The following is a 19,110-nucleotide window of genomic DNA, read 5'->3' on the forward strand; positions in this document are numbered from 1 at the left end:
AAATCAGAAACCTGCCATGCATCACATTTTGCAAACAACCATTTCTATCAACCTTTTGGTACAGAAGAATAAATGGGAAGTTCTTGCAGGTAGCAAACATGATAGACTTTTGCCATACTGTGGAAAGGTAAGTCTCCTAGGAGTCAGTGTAAGCCCTCCCGTTTTCTTTCCTTCCCCCCCACTAAGATATTAATACAGCTCTATTCCAACCATAAAAAAAAGTTCTTTTGCACCTGAGTGTAGTAGTCTGGGTTGAAAGGGGAGTTTGCTTTTGTGGTTTGGAGAGAAAGCTGCATGTGAAACAGGAGGAAAAGAGCAGGATAATTTGCCTTAGTGTGGTGTGCAACTGGTGATATAGAAAAAGTGGGCACTGAATCCGATATACAGGCAGTCAAAGGCTAAGTTGTAACCAGCAGACAGCTGGTAACAAAGATTAAGAAACTTAGAAATACTTAAAAGCATATGAAGGTAGCAAACAGTTGATTTGCACAGCATTTGTCCCACATGATTGCAGGTTCACTTGCTTTGCATTGCCCTCACTTAGTTCTTACAGTGCCGTAATCAATGTATGATGTAACAAGGGTTTTGTATATCAGCCAACTGCACTGATTAGAACTGAGAGGGAGTGTCTGGCCGAAGATTACTCCTTTGGCTTATGTACCTAAGGGAAGACTAAAACCAAGGTCTCACTGCTCTAATACATTAATTGCTATACCACACTGGCTCTCCCCCCCCAAAAAAGGGAGAACAAGTACTTGGCTGAAAGATCCAGACAAGCCAGTCAGCCACAAAATCAGTCAAAATTCTTGGGGAGTCCAATTTCGGCTAAAGCTCAGACTGAAGATTGTCCTCCAAATGTTGGAAAGCAGTGAAAAACAGGGATAATTAAACATTGTAAATCAAACTGATGTAAGCAATTCAGCCCTGCTAAAAAAAAGATAGATGGGGAGGGAGGAAAAATGAACCTATATACAAAACTCCTTAGAATTATATAGTGGCACCTCTACCTACAAACGCCTCTACTTATGAACTTTTCTAGATATGAACGGGTGTTCAAGATATTTTTGCCTCTTCTCACGAACCATTTTTCAGTTACGAACCCGAGCCTCTGAAACTGTAACCGGAAAAGGCGGGGAGAAGCCTCTGTGGGGCCTCTCTAGGAATCTCTTGGGAGGAAACAGGCCTCCACCCTCCCTGTGGTTTCCCCAATAGCACGCATTATTTGCTTTTACATTGATTCCTATGGGAAAAATTGCTTTTTCTTACAAACTTTTCTGGAATGAATTAAGTTTGTAAGTAGAGGTAGCACTATAAACATAAAGGGTCGCCAAGCCCCAAGCTACAGCCCATGACAGGGCTGTGAACTGTTCAGAATCAAGCGGCAACAGTGGCAGCTGAGTGTGTGCACAGAATCACACACACCCCTCCACAAAATTAAAACAGTTGGGGAACTCCTTAAAACCCACCTCTGTCCTCAGGCATGGGGAAATTGATTCCCCTGGGCCCTCTCTGCTTTATGTATGGTCTGTATGAGATGTATGATTGTTTTTATATTAAGGGTTTTTAAATTGTTTTTAACTATTGGATTTGTGTTGTTTGTTGTTGTAAGCCGCTCCGAGTCTGCGGAGAGGGGCAGCATACAAATCTAAATAATAATAATAATAATAATAATAATAATAATAATAATAATAATAATAACAACTTTGATATACATAACAAGTATAGACACAAAGGTATCTAAGTTACCAATTTTGTTTAAATAATTTTTATTTTTTATAAAATAAATCCTCTCCTACAGGAAAAGGAATAGGGCGAAGGGAACCCCTTACACTCTCTCCCCCAAATTTCAGGCTGTCTTACTTTTTGTGTTTGGAGACTCTAGAGATTGAATTTGGGGCGTCTTGAAAGCAAAGTATATGCTCTATCATTGAGCAACATCTCAGATATACTGAAGTGCTGATTTAGCCACAACAAGGATGCCTGGGAAAAATCCAGGGTTTCCAGAAGTAAACATAGAAAAAAAGCTGAAAGTCTAAACTCATCCATATGCCTATCAAGGAATGTTCCATGCCCACAGAATGATTATTACTATGTAAGGAATGCAAAAGACTGGGTGTGGTGATGAAGTCAGATACTGTATAGCAAACATGGGTGACTTTATATTACTAAATAGGACCTCTCCCAATCTATAAATTCTTGCTTATTAAAGAAGGAAGTATGCATGAAATAACATTAAGTTAGGAAAAGAAAGACCAATAAGAGTTTGTTTTAAGTAACTTACCAAGCTTTACTGGACTGGGTATATTGTTTTCAAGAAGATATAAAAAAGGTTGAAACACATCGGCTTTTACTGTCTGCTTTTCTCCTTGAGAAGTAACAATAAATCTGCTACAGAGGTTATTGATAATTTTTAACTGGTTACCAAGTTCAGCTGAGGGTGGACTTAAATTAAAGCTGCCAGAAAGGCAACAAGCTAGATCTCCAATGATACCAGCATACGTCTTCTGAACTAGTAAAGATTCATCCCGTATATGATCTCTGGAATAAAAATAAAACAAGTTTCAATTGTAATTTTCTGTACAACTATATGTCATAATTTTCAAATGGTTAAACCTAACTAGTTACAAGTCAGAATATGTAGAAATATTTTATGCAGTACATCTGCTCCCTTTTTCCTCAATCATAGTTTCCTGAAATATCTGAACTAGAAAACTAACAGCCTTCAAATATATTAAGCACTAATTTAGAACATTGGTTGTCAACTTGTGCTCCTCGGATCCCTGGGGGCCCACAGTATCACAGACCGTCCGTGAAGGCTTGAAGAAATGATTTATGTTATGATTTAAACCTTTAGTTAAGTCTTGGTGGTCTGTGACCACAAAAGGTATTTAAAGGCGGGCCTGCAGTAAAGAAAAGATTGAGAATCACTGGTTCAAAACACAGTATATTCTTTATGATAACTTAGTCTAATGTTATTTAGAAAGCAATAGTTATAGTTTCCTAGTTAGATTACAAAGTTCCTGGCAGCAATTGCAGCATACAGGTAGGTTTATCTGCCAAGACAAATGCATATATGTAGCAACTTATATCATTCTCTTAAACATGCCTGCTGCACATACATGTGCATGTTAAATTTTAACAAATCCTTGCTCTTCAATTTCTTAAACCTGCAGAACCCTACCCTTAGAAGATTCATTTTTTAAAAAATCCTTTCTTTATATTTCCTTTTTAAAATCAAAATAATAGATAAATGAGGTAACGAATTCATTTTTTTTAAATCCTGTCTTTATATTTCCTTTTTAAAATCAAAATAATAGATAAATGTGGTAACAAATAATTTAGTAAAAAACTAGTGTAGCTTATCTAGATTTTATGAGAAAAGATGAAAGAAAACTTCGTTTGTCATAGCTACCAAAAGTATTGGAGAATAGAAAGTGGCTTTGTATTTTTACCCATAACTCAAAACAAATTAGCGTCAAACAGTAGAAATTAGCAATGCTATCAGAGCTCAATATAAATCTCAATAAAGCATGACTTCTCAGACTATTTTCCCAAAATGTTATATAGATCCCATAGTAAATCTAAATAAGAATATCATCTTCCCTGAACAAGAAGTATAGAGAAGAGTCCAATTCTCCTCCCTAGTTCTCATAGTAGTTTAAAACTGCACCTCTTCGAAAGGAACCTGTGATATGGTCATTCTTCTGCTATTACTTTCATCCTATTGTATTTAAAAAGACATTCTTCTTCACCACAACAACTGTATTTGGAATTATCAAATAGTACATACAAAAGACACGTGGGCAACGTGGCGCAGACTTCTATGCCTAACTGGTGAAGCAAAATAGGAAACCCTTTAATACAACTAGTTCTGACAGCTTCATGGGGACTCTGGAGTGCGTGCTCATACACAGTATTCCTCCAATTCAGATGCAATCTCTTTGGAAGCAGAGAAAGAAGAAACACACAGTTGGAACAAATTTCTGGTGCTAAAGGAAAAGATAAAGAAAACTAATTAATTTAATGTTGGTTCTTGTAAACATACTCTGTTCTGTGAATCACTGAAAATTAAATACCATCACAAAATACTGTTAGAGATTCATAAACATTACAGTTAGTTTTTTTAAGAATATGATATTAGTTTAAACCAGTGTTTCTCAAATAGTGGGGTGGGCCCCCCCTGGAGGGGTGGGGAGCAATGCCGGGGGGGCACGTGACCCAGGGGAACATGCTTTTTTTGCTGCAGAGAGTAGGGGGGTTTTGCACTGACCAATAGCACACAGCACAGAGCAGGAGATATGAAGTGCATATAACAAGCGTTAAGAGACACCATGGAAAAATATTTAAGAGATGAAAAGAAAGGAGAAGAGAGATGGAGATAATGAATCAAGCCTAAGTCTCCCAAAAGCTAAGATGAGGAAATATGATGAAGCGTATGTGGCGCTTAGCTTCACTGTGACTACAGTGGGAGACGAGGAAAGACCGGCATGTTTACTGTGTCTAAAAATGTTAGCAGCGGACAGCATGAAGCGAAATGAATTAAGGTGTCACTTAAACACATTACACCCCAATCGTGCTGATAAGCCACTTGAGTTTTTTCAGTGAAAACGTGCTGAATATTGCAAACAATTCTCCCAGCGGAGAGTTGGTGGGGCGCAAAATGTTTACTTCTTCCTAGGGGAGGGCGTAACTGAAAATAATAATAATACAGTGATCCCCCGCTCGTTGCGAGGGTTCCGTTCCAGGACCCCCCGCAACGAGCGGGTTTTCGCGAAGTAGCACTGCGGAAGTAAAAACACCATCTGCACATGTGCAGATGGTGTTTTTACTTCCGCAGCGCTAGCGAGGAGCCGAAGATTGGGGGCGGCGCGGCTGTTTTAAAATGTCGCCGCCGGCATGGGGGGCTTGCCAGCACCCCCCGGACCCCCAACCCGGGTTTGGGGGGCTGCTAGGAAGCCCCCCATGCCGGCGGCGCCGTTTTAAAACAGCCGCGCCGCCCCCAATCTTCGGCTCCTCGCTAGCGGGCAGGCAGGCGGCTCGCTCTCGCCGCTTTCCACCTGAGTCCTGAAGCGAATTCGCTTCAGGACTCAGGTGGAAAGCGGCGAGAATGAACGGCGTGGGCGTGGGACGCGCGAGCGAGCAGCGGACAAGCCGTTCGCTAGCGCTCGCTCTCGCCGCTTTCCACCTGAATCCTGAAGCGAATTCGCTTCAGGGCTCAGGTGGAAAGCGGCGAGAATGAACAGCGTGGGCGCGGGACGCGCGAGCGAGCAGCGGACAAGCCGTTTGCTAGCGCTCGCTCTCGCCGCTTTCCACCTGAATCCTGAAGCGAATTCGCTTCAGGGCTCAGGTGGAAAGCGGCGAGAATGAACGGCGTGGGCGCGGGACGCGCGAGCGAGCAGCGGAGAAGCGTTCGCTAGCGCTCGCTCTCGCCGCTTTCCACCTGAATCCTGAAGCAAATTCGCTTCAGGGCTCAGGTGGAAAGCAGCGAGAATGAACGGCGTGGGCGCGGGACGCGCGAGCGAGCAGCGGACAAGCCGTTCGCTAGCGCTCGCTCTCGCCGCTTTCCACCTGAATCCTGAAGCGAATTCGCTTCAGGACTCAGGTGGAAAGCGGCGAGAATGAACAGCGTGGGCGGGCGAAGGGCGGGCGGCAGCGAGGAGTTTGCGTGGGCGGTGGGGAAACTCCTTGCTGATGCCCGCCACTCGCCCTCCCGCCAGCAAGAGGGGGAAGACCCAGGGAAGCCGCCCAGCAGCTGATCTGCCGGGCGCCATCTACGCATGCGTGCCCATAGAAAAAAGGGGCACGCATGCGCAGATGGTGTTTTGACTTCCGGGTTCAAAAATCGCAAATTACCCTGTTTGCAATGGTCGGGGACGCAATAACCGGGGGATCACTGTAATAATTATTATTATTATTATTATTTATTAGATTTGTATGCCGCCCTTCTCCGAAGACTTGAAAAACACTGGTTTAAACTACACAGATAGACAAATAAAACATATTATACTAGTGTACTTTCTGCAATTATCTGGTCTTTTAATTCTGCATTCATAGTAGAAAAAATATTTTCTAAATATGTAATTTATTAAATACCATTAATTCTTGGTTATTTAGATTACATCTCCATTCCTCACAAGTATGGCTGATGTTGATCCAAGATCAGATCTTATTTGTGGCATCCTTTTTCAAGTAAAGTATTTCTTAATAGCCAATGGATTTGATACTATTTTTTACATGAGTCAATAAATAACAATTGAATGAATGCATTGATTTTAATATTTAATATAATAAGTATTAATATAATTCATATAGCCAAAAGCTCTTTTTAGGATCCACCATGATTTTTTAAAATGGGAAGGATCTTGAGAGCAAAACATTTAGAAATATTTAGATTAAATAAAAGCAGTTTGTAAAAATCACCTCTTAGGAAACAGACAGAACAATAAAAACGTGAGAAAATAAACTAAATTTCAAACATGATAAGAATTATTTACTTACTAAAATGTCTTGTCAGATGTTGACTCAAGGCCAAAAGATCCAAATTAAGGCCAAGACACATGGATGGAAAGTCATCTAAATGGTTGGAAATCCATGGCAAAGACAGTATTCCAAACAAGTTGTCAAACACTTCGTCGTTAAACTGGAATTTAACTTTTAAGTGGTAGAAGAAATGTACACACACTTTTACTGATGACTTACAAGAAGTAAAGGCATTAACAAGAGAACAGCATCAGGTCATTTTAACTTTGTAGGGAGACTATATTTTTGTGACAAGATTTATATTGACATTAAAAGATAATGGTCAAATTTGAAATTCGGAGGATATGTAAATTGGATATTATCAGGTACTGAATTAATACTAGGCTCCAATAAGTCAAGCTATTGGGAGAATTAAGGTTAAAGCCTCCCAAGTCAAGTTTGACTTTTGGTAATTAGTTGAATGCATGAATGTAGGGGTACTGTAATCAGTTTGGCAATATGAGCTGGAGTGGCGCAGCAGGTAGAGTGCTGTACTGCAGGCCACTGAAGCTGACTTGTAGATCTGAAGGTCAGCGGTTCAAATCTCATCACTGGCTCAAGGTTGACTCAACCTTCCATCCTTCCAAGGTGGGTAAAATGAGGACCCGGATTGTGGGGGCAATAGCCTAGCTCTGTTAAAAAAGTGCTATTGCTAACATGTTGTAAGCCGCTCTGAGTCTAAGGAGAAGGGCAGCATAAAAATCGAATAAATAAAATATGGAAGTGGTTTGCCATTCCCGTTTTCTGGGACCTAATGGGCAGGTACTATAATGTGTCACAATGCCTCTAGTATAACCTAATATGTACTTTCTAACATTCCATCCAATACTTGGTACAGACATGGCTTGAATACTTCGTTACACTTTCCTCTTTTCCTTTTTAAATTTGCTGCATGATAGTCTTGGAAATTCAATACTATGCAAATATGTTGCAAAAGCAGCTCCAGTAAGCTGCCCTATTTCCATCATCAAAATGGCTATTTCCCCTTTTTAAGATATTTTAAAAAGATATCTCACCTTGCATATAAAGGAAGGCATCAATTATTTTCACCACTTTTTGAATCACTGGCTCCAGGTCAGTTACCAGTGAAGCAGGATCCAGAAGCTTCCAACAAACTCTAATTGCTCTCATGATAAATTCTGAAGAAGTCCATATTAACTGGATGTGTTCTCTTGATTCTAAAGCATTGCCATTTTCTTGACTATATAAATTGCTCACATGATCAACTTGATGATCTACTCTGTTAAGAAAAAAAAAACACAAATAAAACTGGTCACTGAAAGAGTGTAATGAATAACATTTCAAATTTTTCATTTTTCAGAAATGGAGATCAAAAAATGTTTGAGTCCACAAACAAGCCGATCAAAACTACAGTTGATCAAGATCTTTAAAAACTATTTCTACCAAGTTATACATTTCTTGACACCATAGAAGGAAGACCACTACCACATCATGTTTGTTTGCAAAATGAAATGCTGGCCTACCAGTAAGCAGTGGGCAGGTTTTTAGAGAACCCCTAGTTGGTAAGACAGTTGATACCGTATTGTAACCCCCCACCCCCAAGCTTAACTGAAGCAATAGCATGTGGGTATTTACAAAAACAATTTCAGAAATATCTTCAGATGTTTTTGTAAAGTTCAAATAAAGAGAAATGGACTTGAATTCTTCTACCTGTTGAAATCTTCTCTAGAATGGACTGTACACATTGCAGCCAGTTGAGCTATTAAAGCAATTCCTTCTAAAGTTTGCACAACTTCCATTGGAAGGTTGTCTTGTTCCAAAAGCGACAACAGAGAGTCTGCCTTCTGGCATATCAAATTCCACAACTTGCTCTTCATTTTCATATTCATGACATGGGGCCTATAAATCAAAATTTTAGATACCATTTTACAGCATTTTATGATAAGTTTACTATAAAACTAAATATTTGGAAATTAGATGAATAAATAATAATAAATAAATACCATAAATAAATACCATAAATAAATAAATAAATAAATAATAATTTCAAAATAAACATGTTTAAGGAAACAAAATAAACATATTAATATCAGACAACCTTATATATTGTATATAAGAATGATGGTGTTAATTGTCCTGATTTTTAAGTTTACTTTTAAGTATATTTAGATGTTTGTTTCTTTATGGAGTACATGATGAAAAAAACTATGGGCAGAATTAGAAAATTATTGTGTGACTTCTCAGAAATCATGACAAGAGTTTGGCTCCATTTTTGGCCATTGTTCTATTGTATTTCTTAGAGTAAAAGTTCCAGGATGCATTAAGAAAAGGTTGGGACAGAGATAAAATTTTGACCTGTATTTACCTGTATGAAAAATGTATATTATGGGGTAATAAATTTGAAAATAGCAGATAATCTTTTTTTATGTGTTGGGGCAGTTAAGGATTTTTATTTTATTGCTTCCTTTGAGTCAGTTTTGACTCCTGGCAGGCAGCAACCAGATAAGTCTCTGCAGTTTTCTTGCCAAGATTTTTCAGAAGTTATTTATTTATTTATTTATTGGATTTGTATGCTGCCCCTCTCCGGATTTACCATTGCATTCTTCCCAAGGCTGAGAGTGATTGACCCAATGTGATCTAGCTCAGGGATCTCCAACTTTTTGGATCTCAGGAATCACTAAATTCATAATTTTAAATCCCGTGGACCACTAATATGATCTAATGACTGCGTGGCTAGCCATGGCTAGGTGGGCACGTGACTGGGTGGGCATGGCCAACTTGATGTCACTCACAGTGAGGGGCACCTCATTGGCCTCTCCTTGCCCTCCTTACCTGGTCCACGTAAGCAGCCCCCATGAGAAAGAGTTGGCAAAACAACTGGCTCAGTTCAAATTGAATCTCTCACCAGCAGAAGCACCTCCCTGAGGACTATGAGCATAGGCTTTCGAAGCAAAGGATGCAAGGCCAGGTACCAATGCCTGGAGGCTCAGTGGGCTGAGATAGTCATCCTGTTTCAGGCCTGATACAGTCCCACTGGAATAAGGCACTCCGGCTCTTCGCCACCACTGGCACTTCCCTCTAGTCTTTGCCCAAAACCCCGCACCAGGACGCTGAAGCAAACCCTCAAGTCAGAATTTCTGCCCTCCTCTAAACTACACAAAAAGGCCCCGAACGGGGAGACTCTATGCAGCAACGTAAGTATTCATTGCACATACCTGGCCCAGGGGCCGTAATTTGAGGACCTGATTTAGTGCAATATAAAAAATGCAAATAATTTTCTACGGACCACCAATGGTTTTGGTGCCACATGTAGAACTAGAACTCATGTTTCATGGTTTGTAGCCTGATGCCTTAACCAGCACAACAAACTGAATTTCCAAGAACAATTATAGATGCTAATACCTTAAATCAAAGTACTACCAGTAAAATCTCAAGTCATCTGAGTTCCTGCAGCCAGAATGTGGATTTTATATACAAATAAAACCTTACTTAATGAAGAAGTTTTATCCAGATGCATTAGAAATGTCCAGAAATCTGAATTATTATCAGTATTAGAATATGATTTAGATGATCCAGATTAACTTTAAAATATTAGTTCTTTTTCAAGAACTCTGGAATAAGAAATCGAAATACAGGTGCTTTAAAAGTATGAAATGTATTTCTTTTAAGGTTAATACAGAATAAATTTTACAAAAATGTTATCAGGAGTTATGAAGAACAGCTCAAGCCAAAGCAATTTTATCTTCCTTTCGGTAGAGTGATGAGTTTACTTGACCATTGAAATACAGTAGTTATATCTTAACTTCAACAAGCATTTGACAGTGTCCTGAAGTCCTAGTAGAGAAGATGCAAAATGTGAAGCTAACTATGTTACTATTAGATGGAAATACAATTGATTGAAAAATTGTATGTAACAAGGGTACACCAAACTGGGAGACACCCAGAGGTGTGCAACAGAACTTTGTACAACTATTTATAAAAAACTTGGATGAGAGATTAAAAATTATGTCAATCAAATCTACAGATACTCTAGTGAGCATAACAAACATCTTAGAGAACACTATTAAGATTCAGAAGGAACTGGACATAAGAAGCATATTCAAAATAGATCCCAAAATAAGATTGGTCCTTAAAAGTTACCATTTACTTACTTTGGTGGCGCTGGCAACTTTTTAGGATGTTTTAAGGATAAACATAAACGAAGCCTTTTTTGTGGGACATCATCACTACTGCTACTACTTCCTCCATCAGTATCAGAAGTCTCTGGATAACAGCTACACTGCAGCTCCTGAATGATTTCTGCTACCACAGTCTTCAACACTACATAGAGTGGACTCAGCAGATACTTTATCAAAAAGAATAAATTATATAACATTTTATAAAATTAATAGATATTTAAATAGGATAAAAAGACATAAAAATCTGATATATACTTCCTTGTAATTACTGATTATATAGGCAAACAGGTTTATTCATTTTAAAATTTTAAGCTAAATACCTACCAATCAATTATAAATTCTACTAAATCAAGTATCTTATACAGTGTTCCCTAGATTTTCGCAGGTTCAAACTTCGCGGAAAGTCTATACCACGGTTTTTCAAAAATATTAATTAAAAAATACTTTGCGGTTTTTCCCTATACCACGTTTTTTCCCACCCGATGACATCATATGTCATCGCCAAACTTTCGTCCACCTTTAATAATTTTTTTAATAAACTTTAATAAACAAACATGGTGAGTAATAATCTAAATGGTTACTAAGGGAATGGGAAATTGTAATTTAGGGGTTTAAAGTGTTAAGGGAAGGCTTGTGATACTGTTCATAGCCAAAAATAGTATATTTACTTCCGCATTTCTACTTCACGGAAATTCGACTTTTGCGGGCGGTCTCGGAACGCATCCCCCCCCGAAAATCAAGGGAACACTGTACTGAGGTTACACTTAAACTCATGAATCTAGACCACTAAAATGTTTCAGTTATTCTTCCTTGTGTGTGTACAGACAACAGAAGCTATAGCCACAAAAACTGATGGCATTAGAGATAGGAGAAAATGAGCTCCTTCTTAATACTAAATCTAATGATTTCCTCAAAATAATTCTCTTAATTTGTCAGAATTTTATGGAAAACCTTTGTCAGCCTTTTAATAACACTTACCTCTTGTTCTATCTGGCATCCAATTGATGAGATGAAAAATCTGCAAATGTTGTTAATATAGTTCTTTCTAACCGGAACAGCAGATTCATATCCAGCTGGGACATACATCAAGAAATACTGTAGTATGTGACATAATACTTCTTTTATCTTCATAGACTGGAGAAATCTGAGTACATCAGCTTCAAACAATGCATTAAGTTTTTCCAGTAGTATGTTTAGATAAATAGGTTCAAAAGTCTCATGGGAATTAATTTGAAAAGGAAATAAAGTTCTCACTAATATTAAGAGTGGTTCTTCATATAATTCCAGCTTTGTAGAATCCAGTACAGGGATGGATTGCAAAATTCCAAATAGAAATGAAAAGAAATTATTGGCTAGGTCTTCTGGAAGTCCTCCAAGTTCTAGGAGTTCTGTTAAAAATGCCATAGTCAAAATTTTAACTTTAGGACTACCATAGTCCAAAAGGGAGCACCCTATTCCAAAAAGGATAATATCTTGTGGTTTGAAAAACATGTAAGAAACTATATGAGTAAGAATTCTTATTGAGGTTGTTTCCAAGCATTCCACATTATTCATTCCATTTAACTGTAGTTGAACAGAACTTAAATTGCCCAGATTTGCAGTGGAATTGCAAGAAAATCTACTGACAATTGCAGGCCATGTCAAAATCGTTTCTATATTTTTTTCATGGATTAAAATCAGATCTTGAAGAAGATACAGCAGTTCTTTTGTTGCCAAGTTAAACAAGACACAGTTCTTGACTCTGAAAAGGCAGAGTAAAGAACAAATGACATTACTAATGTTCTCATGTAAAATGTGGCAGTTTGGACTTGCAGCAATTCTCAAAAGTCTTGCTATTATCCAATTGCTGAATTCTAAAGAAAGGAAAAAAGAAAACATTATGATCATAATATTAATTAGGACTATAAAAATCCAGGGCATAAGAGTTTCTTTTTAAATCTTCTTGCTGCCACCTACTGATTTTTGGGATTTTTGCAGATTATATCCGGTAACTCAATTAATTGTGCTATTTCCCTTTCCATTAATTTGTAATTCATATTCATTCTCAAAAATTAAGGAATTTCTAAGGGAAATTGGAAAGTGATATGTGGTAAGCAAAGGAAATCCATTTGTTCAAACTTGGATGTTAATATTTATAAAATGTATTTCACTTGAGATTCTAGAAGGATATTAATCATTTCAGAGTATATATAAGATTAAAGAATACCATTTTTCAGCTCCTTTTTTTGTTTATTTATGGCCTGATATAAAATGTATAATTCACATTTCAATGTGCTATAATTTATTGAATTATAGATCCAATAATCTATGTTTCCATAAACTCACCAATACAGCTGGATTCTGTTTCATCTTGCTGATCAGGTCCAGTTGCATTTACAAACACAAGTGGAGATGATTTCATGATATGGAGAATAAAGTCAAGCAACATTACAGAACTTGGTTGAGATTCAGTCTTCTTCATAAGTTCCAGAGCCACTAAAAAGATAGCATAATCTAAACAGGAAATTCAAAATCTATTTCCTATTTCAAGAAAAATGTAGAATTTCTTGGATCTCTATAACAAGTCTGTACAAAGGGATTTATTGAAGTTAAACCAGAATATCTCCGGGACCGCCTTCTGCCGCACAAATCCCAGCGACCAGTTAGGTCCCACAGAGTTGGCTTTCTCCGGGTGTCGTTTGGCGGGACCCAGGGGAAGAGCCTTCTCTGTGGCGGCCCCGACTCTCTGGAACCAACTCCCCCCAGAGATCAGAATTGCCCCCACCCTCCTCGCCTTTCATAAGCTCCTTAAAACCCACCTCTGTCATCAGGCATAGGGGAACTGAGATAACTTCCCCAGGCCTATATTGTTTATGTATGGTATGTTGTGTGCATGTTTTTTAAACTATGGGTTTTTAGTTTTAATTATTAGATTTGTATTGTATATTGTTTTTCTATTACTGCTGTGAGCCGCCCCGAGTCTACAGAGAGGGGCGGCATGCAAATCAATTAAATAATTAAATAGTTAAATAGTTAATTAATTAATTAGTTAAATAAATAAATGTTTTGTTTCTCACATAAGCTATACTGCTTCTTTTCCTTTCTTCCTCATAGAAGTCATACAGGAAAATAAAATACAGGTAGTATTTGACTTACAATCACAACTGAGACCAGAAATTTTGATCACTTCATGAAGTGGTTATTAAGCAAGGTATCATGTAACTGTTTCGGTCAACAACCAACATTGGAGTTGTGGTTGTTAAGCAATCTCCAAGTAGATACAGCTGCCTGCTGGAAGGACTCAGCCCCACAGAGAGCTGAATCCCTCTGGAGTTGAATCCCTCTGACAGGCAGCCCTTTTGCTTTAAAGGGGGCTCTTTTCTCTGCAAACACTCCAAGCCAAAATCTGGATTTTGGGACAGACCTTTTTGAGTCCTGGGGGCAGGCAGCAATGGCTTGTGCCTTCCTTGCCAGCTTCCTCAATGACTTTCTAGAAAAACTGCCCAGGAAGACTGCAAAAGGAGATCACATGATCACAGGGTGCTTGATAACCAATGGGAAGTGCAAATAGGTTATGAAGTGCCTAGATCGCAATCGTGGGATCATGTGACTCCAGGCATGTCATAAATCTGTTTGTGTAATACCATTTTAATTTTAAACTATCACTGAAAGAATGGTCAACAAGTGAGGACAATCTGTAGGAAGTGCTTCTTTCAAAGTACAATGACCCAACAAAGCATAAATAGACTGACCAAAAATGACTTAATTATATTTTAATCAATCCCTATCTAAGAATTTTTTTTATTAAGGTGAAAGTTAATACTGTATTTCATTTTGCAACACAGAATATTTTATCTAGTTCTCTCCTCTGTTGTATGGGTGAATAATAAGACTGTCTAATGTTAGAGATTTTTGTCCATGACCAAGATTTAGGGTTGGAATAACATGTAATAGAAATCACATATAGTTTGAGTTTTTTAAATCTAGGCCATTTACTAACTTTACTTACCAACATCTACATCCACAAGAATTCGATCAATGAACTGACAGAGTATTTGTCTTGGCTTCTGTACCACAATATTATATTCTTCTAGTGTAGCACTGAAATAAAGATGCATTTAAAAGTTATGTTATCAAAAAAAGCTATCTCTTATACTGAAATCCAGTATTATTGTCCCAGATCAGAATAATAGTGATATACTGTATACAATTTACACACACACATATAATTGTAGACTATCAAGTTGCTTGAACATGTAGTAAACAAATAAAAGGTATAATATTAACTATTTAAAGCAGTGCAATTATTAAAATGCTGAATTTAAAACACTATATAATTTTGCTCAAAGTCTCTTAGAGAAAGTAGTTCTAGTTTTAGAAAATGAATTCTGAGTCAACAGCAATTTGTTCACGGTATCAAAATCTTAAATAGCTTGTGAAACATATCAAAAGCATATTCTTCAATAACATATGGAACCAAACTACCAATGTGAAGTATGCTTCTATTATCAATTATTTTGTGAATCAGTACTTACAATTAAATTGTGCATTTCACTTTTTCCTGGCCTCTCCCTGTGCATATGCGCCCCTCAATTGAGAATAACACCCTATTCACATGTTTAAATGACATCTAATCTATAAAGTTATTCTAAAATGTTTTAAATACAGGATGCTCTAGCCATATATTTATCCATCATATAACATACTTTCATAGGCTATTGACCCTCATAAGACCCTCAAAAATCTATCCCAAACTGAATAACAGAATTAGAAATTAGACCCATCTGTATCGCCAGGCATGGGGGAACTGAGACACCTCTCCCAGGCTTTTATGTTTTATGTATGGCATGCGTGTGTTGCATGGTTTTTAAATGATGGGGTTTTTAGATGTTTTTAATATTAGATTTGTTCTAATACTAGATTTGTTCCATTATAGCATTGTTATTATTATTGTTGTGAGCCACCCCGAGTATTTGGAGAGGGGTGGCATACAAATCTAATAAATTATTATTATTATTATTATTATTATTATTATTATTATTATTATTATTAGAAATGACCTTGGAGGTCTTCTAATCCAACCCCTTACTGGAGCAGGAAATCCTATATCATTTCAAACAAATGGTTGTCCAATCTTTTCTTTAAAACATCAGGTGTTGAAGGAACACAATTTCTGGAGGCAAGTTGCTCCACTGATTAACTTTCAGAAAATTTATCCTTCATTCTAGGTCACTTCTCTTCTTGTATAGTTTCTATCCATTGCTTTTTGTCTTGCCTTCTAATGCTTTGGAGAATATGTAGATCTCTTTTTGGTGGCAGCCACTTCGATATTGGAACACTGTCATCCCTAAGCCTTTTAATTAAACTAGATACGTATACCTAATTCCCACAAATATTCTTCCTATGTTTTTGCCTCCAGTCCCCTAATAATCTTTGTTGCTCTTCTCTGTACTCTTCCTAAAGTCTCATCCAGGCCCTCCAATGTACTAAATTCTCAGAAAGTTGGGTAGTGGCACACGCTCCGAGTCTCCGGAGAGGGGCGGCATACAAATCTAATTAATAATAATAATAATAATAATTATTATTATTATTATTATTATTAATCATTTATTGCTCATTAAAGGAAATAAAAGGATGTGAGAGAAGAGTGTACACATGCTGTAAAGTACACCTATTGTGTAATAAAAGCAAGCAAGAAGTATAGTAATTAATAAATTCAATTCCCACGAATTAAAATATTAGCACAATGAAATGTGCTAATTTTGAAGTTTTTCTAGGCTAGGAAAAAACAAAAGCCAAGGGGTTTTTTGGACGTGACAGAAAATACGACTTTAGTAATAGAGTTGTTGAAGTGTGGAACTCATTACCGAACTCCGTAATATCATCCCCTAACCCTCAACATTTTACCATTAGACTGTCCACCATTGACCTCTCCAGATTCCTAAGAGGTCAGTAAGGGGTGTGCATAAATGCACTAGAGTGCCTTCCGACCCCTGTCCTATTGTTTCTCCTATATCCCATATATATTCTCTTCTATCCCTTTATCTTTCTTCTATTCTCTTTGATTTATCTTATCCTATACTCTCTTCTATTCCTCTCTAATTTTATTTTATTTTTTTCTCTTGAAGGTGTCCTCTACTACCTTCATTGTGTATTTTTGTGTATTGGACAAAATTAATTACATATACAGTATACAGTATATACATACATAAAAGTGTACATATACAGTAAAGTACACCTATTGTGTAATAAAAGCCAGCAAAAAAGTAATCAATAAATTAAATTCCCATGATAAAAATAGGAAAAAACAAAAGCAAATGGTGTTCTTTGGATTTACAATTCTATTCATAAATTGTTCGCCTCCCCACTTTTGCCAGTCTCTGAATTGCACTTCCACACGACCCAGGAATGACAAACGATGATGCAACGAAGCATCTCGAGCTCCTGGGAAGAAACCCTGATTACAGAAAGAGCCTGAAGGCAAGATTTTCGGCCTCACAGACCTGCCCAGTTCCCGGAGGGCTGGAATCATGGAAGCCATTTCGAGCCCCTGGTCAGCCATCCTCGACTCTCCCGAGTCTCCCGCCAAGCTCCGTTTCGACCCTTCGCTGTCTCCACCCCTTTTCCTAGCAGACCGGAAACTCAAGGACGGCGGCTCGTTTGAGCCAAATTTCCCACAAAGGAGATTCGTCTTTCTGGCTTACACCCCTTGATTGCTTTCCGGGGAGAGCTTCGTATTAGATAATTGGCGTATGTCATATGATTAACTCGCGGTCATACACAGCGCCTGCCTTTTGAAACTGCAATTCTATCTGCGTCCTGCGCTGAACTCGGCGGAGTTTATTTCCTAATTGTTATATGTTGTATGTTTAGTAAATTTGCACGAGTGATGCGGTAGTTGTTGGGGTTTTTTTCAAATTATTCCCAGTTTTGTTTCTATACGGTTGTCATAGGTGTCCAATGCAGAAATACGTCACTGTAAACCACTTCCGATACTTCAAACCCGCGCTGTTTCCTAGCAGGCTAATCAGTACACAAAAGAGTTGCACGCAGTTCTAAGGGGGGGAAATCAGTATGCACACTAAACAGCGTTTGGAGAGACGGGATAAAAAATATCAGAACTGAAAAGCCAAGTATGCTCAAGTGCTGAGAATACGGGTAAGGAGCTATGACTGGATTAGTCAACCTATTCTCCAAAGCACCTGAGGGTAGAACAAGAAACAATGGGTGGAAACTAAACAAGGAGAGAAGTAACTTAGAACTAAGGAGAAATTTCCTGACAGTCAGAACGGTTGATCAGTGGAACAGCTTGCCTCCAGAAGTTGTGAATGCCCAACACTGCAAGTTTTTAAGATGTTGGATAACCATCTGTAAGGTTTCCTGCCTAAGCAGGGCGTTGGACTAGAAGACCTCTAAGGTCTCTTCCAACTCTGTTGTTGTTGTTGTTGCTGCTGCTGTTTTGTTGTTGTTGTTGTTGTTGTTATTATTATTATTATTATTATTATTATTATTATTATTATTATTGAATAGAATAGAATTTTATTGGCCAAGTGTGATTGGACACGCAAGGAATTTGTCTTGGTGCAGATGCTCTCAGCGTACATAAAAGAAAAAGATACATTTGTCAAGAATCATGTGGTACAACACTTAATGATTGTCATAGGAGTCAAATAAACAATGAAGAAACAATATTAATAAAAATCTTAGGATACAAGCAACAAGTTACAGTCATACAGTCCTAAGTGGGAGGAAAAGGATGATAGGAATTATGAGAAAAACTAGTAGAAGTGCAGATTTAGTAAAAAGTCTGACAGTGTTGAGGGAATTATTTGTTTAGTAGAGTGATGGCGTTCGGGGGAAAAACTGTTATTGTGTCTAGTTGTCTTGGTGTGCAGTGCTCTGTAGCGACATTTTGAGGGTATGAGTTGAAACAGTTTATGTCCAGGGTGTGAGGGGTCAGTAAATATTTTCCCCGCCCTCTTTTAGACTCGTGCAGTGTACAGGTCCTCAATGGAAGGCAGGTTGGCAGCAATTGCTTTTTCTGCAGTTCTGATTATCCTCTGAAGTCTGTGTCAGTCCTGTTGAGTTGCAGCACCAAACCAGACAGTTATAGAGGTGAAGATGACAGACTCAATGATTCCTCTGTAGAACTGTATCAGCAGTTCCTTCGGCAGTTTGAGCTTCCTGAGCTGGTGCAGAAAGAACATTCTTTGTTGTGCTTTTTTTATGATGTTTTTGATGTTAGGTGACCATTTTAGGTCTTGAGATATGATAGAAACTAGGAATTTGAAGGCCTCTACTGTTGATACTGTGTTGTATAGTATTGTGAGAGGTGGAAGGGTGGAAGGGTTTCTCCTAAGGTCTATCACCATTTCTACGGTTTTGAGTGTGTTCAGTTCTAGATTATTCTGGTCACACCACAAGGATAGTTGTTCAACTTCCCATCTGTATGCGGATTCATCATTGTCTCAAA

The 19,110-nt window shown here is 38.0% G+C and overlaps 2 protein-coding genes across 4 annotated transcripts in view; one reads left to right on the plus strand and one right to left on the minus strand.

Annotated features, from left to right (window-relative positions):
- Positions 1-17,260, minus strand: part of ATR (ATR serine/threonine kinase) — a 75,239-nt gene extending 57,979 nt beyond the window's left edge. The window contains exons 1-10 of one of the 2 annotated variants that reach the window (XM_070753355.1): positions 17,141-17,260; positions 14,647-14,738; positions 12,984-13,133; positions 11,637-12,511; positions 10,632-10,825; positions 8,191-8,379; positions 7,536-7,759; positions 6,499-6,651; positions 3,791-3,989; positions 2,282-2,538 (exon numbers count right to left, since the gene is read on the minus strand). In XM_070753355.1, the coding sequence (XP_070609456.1) occupies positions 2,282-2,538; positions 3,791-3,989; positions 6,499-6,651; positions 7,536-7,759; positions 8,191-8,379; positions 10,632-10,825; positions 11,637-12,511; positions 12,984-13,133; positions 14,647-14,738; positions 17,141-17,199 (2,392 nt within the window). In that variant the 5' untranslated portion in view covers positions 17,200-17,260. The remainder of the gene's footprint in view (positions 1-2,281; positions 2,539-3,790; positions 3,990-6,498; positions 6,652-7,535; positions 7,760-8,190; positions 8,380-10,631; positions 10,826-11,636; positions 12,512-12,983; positions 13,134-14,646; positions 14,739-17,140) is intronic. The other variant, XM_070753356.1, reaches the window with a different exon arrangement.
- A 397-nt stretch (positions 17,261-17,657) lies between these two features.
- Positions 17,658-19,110, plus strand: part of PLS1 (plastin 1) — a 58,469-nt gene continuing 57,016 nt past the window's right edge. The window contains exon 1 of one of the 2 annotated variants that reach the window (XM_070753358.1): positions 17,658-17,795. The gene's annotated coding sequence lies outside the window, so the exon portion shown is untranslated. The remainder of the gene's footprint in view (positions 17,796-19,110) is intronic. The other variant, XM_070753359.1, reaches the window with a different exon arrangement.

Source organism: Erythrolamprus reginae, chromosome 5 (genome assembly GCF_031021105.1).
Source record: "Erythrolamprus reginae isolate rEryReg1 chromosome 5, rEryReg1.hap1, whole genome shotgun sequence".
In the NCBI taxonomy this organism is placed as follows: Eukaryota; Metazoa; Chordata; class Lepidosauria; order Squamata; family Dipsadidae; genus Erythrolamprus; species Erythrolamprus reginae.